The 6,831-nt window shown below is 42.7% G+C and overlaps 1 protein-coding gene across 1 annotated transcript; it reads right to left on the minus strand.

The window, feature by feature from the left end:
• Positions 1–268: 268 nt before the first annotated feature.
• Positions 269–6,831, minus strand: LOC139159768 (zinc finger protein 665-like). The gene is made up of 3 exons (XM_070737145.1): positions 6,495–6,831; positions 5,326–5,452; positions 269–2,360 (listed from the first exon to the last, which is right to left on the minus strand). Exons 1-3 carry the CDS (start codon positions 6,573–6,575, stop codon positions 538–540), a joined length of 2,031 nt encoding a protein of 676 aa, XP_070593246.1. The 5' UTR covers positions 6,576–6,831; the 3' UTR covers positions 269–537.

A 6,831-nucleotide genomic window follows, 5' to 3' on the forward strand; every position in this document is an offset into this window, starting at 1 on the left:
TCTTCTCCGGGTCCCGTCAACTAAACAATGCTGCTTGGCGGGACCCAGGGAAAGAGCCTTCTCTGTGGCGGCCCCAGCCCTCTGGAACCAACTCCCCCCAGAGATTAGCATTGCTCCCACCCTCCTTGCCTTTCGTAAGCTGCTTAAAACCCACCTCTGCCGCCAGGCATGGGGGAACTGAGATACTCTTCCCCCTAGGCCTTTACAATTTTATGCATGGTATATGTGTATGTATGTATGGTTTTTATAATAATGGGTTTTTAACTGTTTTTAGTATTGGATTATTATTATATGCTGTTTTATTACTGTTGTTAGCTGCCCCGAATCTGTGGAGAGGGGCGGCATACAAATCCAATAAATGAATAAAAATAAATAAATAAATCACTTCCCACACTGTGCATGGATTCCTTTGGGCCTGATAAGGTTACTCTTCCAACCCAACATTATACCATAGATTGCACATTTCTATGGTTTTTTTCCAGGAGGGTTTTTTCCTTTTTAAGAAAAAAAAAAAACATTTAGGATAAAGCTCCCAAATTATGATTTTTCTCTTTTGTGGGTCTGTTCGTGTTGAGAAAGGTGATTTTTCTGGCTGAAGCTTTTTTCACACGCCGCGCATTTGTACGGTTTCTCTCCCGTGTGAATTCTTTTGTGTTTGATAAGGTTCGCGTTCTGAGTGAAACTCTTCCCGCACTCCAGGCATTTGTACGGTTTCTCTCCCGTGTGGATCCTTCTGTGACGAATAAAGTCACTGTCCTTACGGAAGCTCTTTCCGCACTCTGGACAGTTATATGGTTTTTCCCCCGTATGGATTCTTAGATGGATTTTAAGATTTGAACATCTGCTGAACGCCTTTCCACACTTCAAGCATTTGTATGGTTTCTCTCCAGTGTGGGTTTGTTGGTGGTATCGGAGGACAAAGTTATAAGAAAACCTCTTTCCGCATTCATTGCATTGATATGGTTTCTCTCCTGTGTGCTTTCTCTTATGGGATGTAAGGCAACTCCTCTTATTAAAACCCTTCCCGCACTCCAGACATTTATACGGTTTTTCCTCCGTGTGAATTTTTTTATGGCAGCTGAAGTCACTGCTACAACTGAAACGCTTCCCGCAGACCTCACACTCGTATGGTTTCTCCCCCGTGTGAGTCCTTTTGTGCTGCAAGAGTTTATAGTTCTGACTAAAGCGCTTCCCACACTCCAGGCATGCGTACGGTTTCTCCCCCGTGTGAACAGCTTTGTGTTGGAAAAGAGTGCTGTTCTGACTGAAGCCTTTCCCACATTCCGAGCACCGGTAGGGTCTTTCCCCTGTGTGAATGGTTTTATGTTGCAAAAGGCTGCTTTTCAGGTGGAAGTTCTTCCCGCACTCCAAGCAGTGATAGGGTTTCTCCCCCGTGTGAATTCTTCGGTGTTTCACGAGGTGAGAGTCTTGCCTGAAGCTCTTTCCGCACTCGGCACATTTGTACGGCTTTTCTCCCGTGTGGATCGTTTTGTGGTAATTGAGGACACCGATGTCGCGGAAGCTCTTCCCGCACTCCATACATCGGTACGGTTTCTCCTCCGTGTGTCTTCTTTCGTGCTTCAGAAGACTGGAATGTCCACTGAACTTCTTCCCACACTGCGGGCACGTATACGGTTTCTCTCCCGTATGAGTCCGTCGATGTCTAGTAAGGTGACCGCTCTGATTGAATCTTTTCCCGCACAGCAGGCATATGTACGGTTTCTCCCCTGTGTGGATCCTTTTGTGCGTGGCAAGGTTGGTTCTCTCAGCAAAAGTCTTTCCGCAATCCAGGCATTGATAGGGTTTCTCCCCCGTGTGGATCCTTTCATGTATAGTAAGGTTACCTCTCTGAGTAAATGTTTTTTCACATTGAAGACATTTATAGGGTTTTTCCTTTGGAGGAACCTTGGGAGGTAGAAGAAGCAATCGTTTCTTACTGAAATCCATTCCACATCCATATGGTTTCTCCTCTTTATGGGAAATTATATGGTTGCTGAAACTAAAATTTTCCCCAGAACTTACAAATGCATATGATGTCTTTTGGATGTACGATGGGCAATGTAATGCAATGTAGGAGGTAGAGCTGATACTTCGCCCATCCTCTTGATATTCATAGTGTTCTTCGGTTTGGGTTGCACAATATTTAATGAAATCAGAGTTCTCTTTGTCATATATGAGATATATTCCCTTTTCTTCTTGTTGATGAACTTCTTGGACTGGGAGATGAATGACTTCACTATATCCAGAAGATTCATTCCCTCCGTTCACTTTACTGCTTTTCTTACTGCCTTGTGAAGGTTCTTGATCTACAAGTGTGTCTTCTTCAGATTTGATGGAGGTCTCATGCTCCAGTCTAGAAGCTGATTTGAAGAAAATGAAAAATAGAAGTGAATTATTGAGTACATGACAAAAAGCCAATAACAACTGTTAGTACAGGGTACATGGTTGTTAGGGATTGCCATTGTAAACTGCATATTGTACACCATAGTTCCCTCTAAGCTGAGCAGTGAGCAATGGCTCACTTAAAAATCATCATCAACTCAGATTTTTTCAAACCTGCCCAGAAGCCGAGAGGGAAAGAGTGAGAGGGAAAGAGTGCCGCCCAGTCCCAAAGGAACTGCCGCTCAGACACTATACTTTTCCGCCCACCCCCCAAAAAAATTAGAGGGAACACTGTTGTACACTTGTACCAAACTTGTACATAAAGAGTTAATGTGCACTTAAAGTGTTAACTTGTACTTGAAGAGTTAATATTCAAGGCTGTTTCGTCACTTCCTCATTGAATCTATAAAAGCTCATTATTCTGCTCAGTCATTTCCTTTTACTTTTGCCTGAGAAGGGGGGAGTTGTGTTTAAGCTTCGTGCTTGTATAAGCTTCGTGCTTATTATCTATATTGTATTTTGCATTGTGCTTCTATCTTGTGATTGCTCAGTGCTTATTATTCTGTATTTGCTAAGTGCTTATTCTGGATTGTTTATAAATAATACTTATTTAACAAAGTCTGTGTCTTGGCTTTATCACACATCCATGCTCTGTTAAAATTCTCTGCTCGGTGTTGTCGAAGGTTTCATAGCCTAGCTCAGTGTTTCCCAACCTTTTTTGAGCCGCGGCACATTATTCATATTTACCGTCCAATGCTGCTGCTACCAGCGCTCTCCTGCTGGGCCCCAAAGCTCATCTGCCGCAAAGAAGGAAGGCATGAAGAATGAAGCTCAGCGGCACACTGGTTGAAAAACACTGGCCTAGCTAACCGAAACAAGCCAACAAATCACAACAGTGCACCTTGACAAACAACTGTAACTTAGCCCTGAATTAATAACATAGCTTGTGGTGGCGATTGAATGGATCACCAAGTGAATTTGCCCAATATTATGATGTGTTTTGCAGAATTTGTTAAACAAATGTGGCAATTGTTAGGCAAACTGGTTTGCTCTTATGGGCATTCATTGGCAGGAATCAGAAGTAAACACTTGAAACTAGCAAAAAATACCAAAAGTTACCATCAAGTGACCTTGGGATGCTGCAAATGGCTGTAAATGTAAAACCTGTCGGATTGGGACAACTTACCACAGTCAACTCATCATGGTCAATTCGCCATTGCCAACTGGCTACGGCCAACTCACCACAACCAGTTCATGGTGGGACAGCTTCCCCCCCGGGCCCCCGGTATTGTAATGATCCTGTAATAATCCCTTGCATGAGAGTGGAGTTGGGGCAACTGAATGGAGCTGAGCGTTTCCTGGCCAGATGCCCTTCCTGTCACCAATGCAGAGTTTGAAACTGACATTTACTCATTGTGCTCAAAGAGAGAAATATCTGCTGCTACCTAGGATCGAACTCACAGTCTCCGGCAGCAGTTAGCCGCAGCAGTGGGAACTGATGAAATTTGGGAGAATGATGCTGAAAGGGAAGAATTAGGCAAAAGGTATTTTTGAGATTACTTAGAACCGTGGTGGCGAACCTATGGCACACGGAGCCATATTGGGGGGCACATGAATCATTGCCCTATGTCAGCTCCAGTGCGCATGCATGGGCTGGCCATCTGATTTTTGGCCTTGGGGATGGCCCTTTTTTTGCACTCCAGAGGCTTCAGGGAAATCATTAGGGTCATCACTTCAGCCCAGAAACCATTTAGGGTCACCACTCCATTCATCTATTTATCTGTCTTATCCAAGGGACCCCAGGAAGTTTACAGCCACCTTCAGCAGCTTTACTATCAATGGCTGAAGCTCAAGAAGAGCAATAGAGCTCAGGTGGTGGACTGGGTGAACCCTGTCTGTCTAACTATTTAATCTATCTATCTATCTATCTATCTATCTATCTATCTATCTATCTATCTATCTATCTATCTATCTATCTATCTATCTATCTATCTATTTGATAATCTATCTATCTATCTATCTATCTATCTATCTATCTATCTATCTATCTATCTATCTATCTGATAATCTATCTGATAATCTATCTGATAATCTATCTATCTATCTATCTATCTATCTATCTATCTATCTATCTATCTATCTATCTATCTATCTATCTATCTATCTATCTATCTGATAATCTATCTGATTATCTATCTGATTATCTATCTATCTATCTATCTATCTATCTATCTATCTATCTATCTATCTATCTATCTATCTGATAATCTATCTATCTATCTATCTGATTATCTATCTATCTATCTATCTATCTATCTATCTATCTATCTGATTATCTATCTATCTATCTATCTATCTGATTATCTATCTATCTATCTATCTATCTATCTATCTATCATCTATCTGATTATCTATCTATCTATCTATCTATCTATCTATCTATCATCTATCTGATTATCTATCTATCTATCTATCTATCTATCTATCTATCTATCTATCTATCTATCTATCTATCTATCTACCTATCTGATTATCTATCTATCTATCTATCTGATTATCTATCTATCTATCTATCTATCTATCTATCTATCTATCTATCTATCTATCTATCTATCTGATTATCTATCTATCTATCTATCTATCTATCTATCTATCTATCTATCTATCTATCTATCTATCTGATTATCTATCTATCTGATTATCTATCTATCTATCTATCTATCTATCTATCTATCTATCTATCTATCTATCTATCTATCTATCTATCTATCTATCTATCTATCTGATTTCTAGGCCGCCCTTCCCCTGAGACTCAGGAGATGGTCTAGATGGCCTACAAGGTCCCTCCCAACTCTGTTATTTACTTTAGTCTTCGAGAGAAAGAAGCCCCAGAATGTCTTTGTGAGCACAAATACCTGAATCCAGAACAAAACAGGGCCTTACCCAGAGCGGCCACATTTCTAGAATTCTCCAGCATGACTTCCTCGTGCAAGGCTCTCTGGCTTGGATCCAGCAGCGCCCACTCCTCCTCCGTGAAATACACAGCCACCTCTTCAAAGGATACCAAACCCTGGAAGTCAAAGGATATGTCCCTCAGCAGAATGTCCCAGAAAGTTTCCTTCCAGATTTCCAATTCTTCAAAAGATGAGTTTTGCAAAGGAGAATGACATATCACCATTGGATTTTATAGCAGCCTTTCTAAAGATTCACTTCGGAAGCATTCACAAGTGCACAAGGATGGAATTAAAACATGCATGTTGAAGTAACAACATAGTCATCCTGGAGAGATTTTCTTTAGGTCCAAATGGAACCATTGATCTGAAGGGAAAGGTAACCCCCCCAAAAAGCCAATGGAATCCTAAATTGCATTAACAGATGGATTTAATCAAGATCATATGAGGCACTAAAACCACTCAATAAAGATCTAGTAAGACCACACTTACAATACTGCATCCAGTTTTGGTCACCACACTATAAAAAAGATGTCGAGACTCTAGAAAGAGTGCAGTCAGGAGCAACAAAGATGATTAGGGGACTGGAGGCTAAAACATATGAAGAACCCTTGCAGGAACTCAGTATCTCTAGTTTACAGAAAAGAAGGACCAAGGGAGACATGATAGCAGTGTTCCAATATCTCAGGGGCAGCCACAGAGAGGAAGAGATCAAGCTATTTTCCTAGATGACCTACAAGTTCCCTTCCAACTCTTATTCTGTTGTTATTCTGTTATTTTATATCCCTGGGTGGAGATGAAAATTGCCTGTGGGATTCTTTGGGATTATTCCACCAGTAGAATAATCTGAATGGGGGAAACAGGACCCTGGAACTGAAAGGGGAGGGAACCCAAAATCTCTTCTATTGTTACAACTTGCACTTGTGTCTCCAAAGTTGGGACTTTGTCATATCGATAGTTAGAGATGCGGAATTCCCTTGGGATTCCCTCTTCCTCCTGTGGAATAATCTGGAGGGGTTGGGGAGAAAAATATGGGGCTGAAAATGGGAGGGAAATCAAAATCTCTTCCATTGCCACCTACCACCTGCATTTTAGGTGGACGGCTAGTTGAAGGAAACTGCGTCACGAGGAGATCCTCCCGGGGTGGTGGAATCCGCTCACCTGCAGCCTTCGTTCCCGGACCCGAGGAAGGCTGGGCGGGAAGTCTCCGGTCAGAGCTGCCCGGGAGCAACTCTTCGCCATCTCCTTCGCTCCTCCACCCACGGAAGCTCGCCTCCTCCTCCTCCTCCTCTCGGGGCTTCAGCCAGCCGGGGCGAAGCTGTTGCAGACGGCTGCAGATCACCCGACGCCCGGGAGACCCAAACTGCGGAAGCGCTTCGGTCTCTGAACCCGGCGGCTTCGCTGCCGATTCCCCTCCTCGCCTCCTTCCCGGGAAAAGCGGGATTGCGCTTCGTCCTGATCTGGATTCGGGGAAGCGCAGCTGTAATTCACTTCGGGA

Source organism: Erythrolamprus reginae, chromosome 2 (assembly GCF_031021105.1).
Source record: "Erythrolamprus reginae isolate rEryReg1 chromosome 2, rEryReg1.hap1, whole genome shotgun sequence".
Taxonomy (NCBI): domain Eukaryota; kingdom Metazoa; phylum Chordata; class Lepidosauria; order Squamata; family Dipsadidae; genus Erythrolamprus; species Erythrolamprus reginae.

Bases quoted from the DNA above. Each gene is read 5' to 3' on its own strand.
- LOC139159768 (XM_070737145.1), bottom strand. From the start codon at position 6,575: ATGGCGAAGAGTTGCTCCCGGGCAGCTCTGACCGGAGACTTCCCGCCC. The intron at 5,453-6,494 runs GTGAGCGGATTC...TTTGACTTCCAG, and splicing joins TCCGGGAACGAAGGCTGCAG to GGTTTGGTATCCTTTGAAGA. The intron at 2,361-5,325 runs GTAAGGCCCTGT...TCTTCAAATCAG, and splicing joins TAGAAATGTGGCCGCTCTGG to CTTCTAGACTGGAGCATGAG.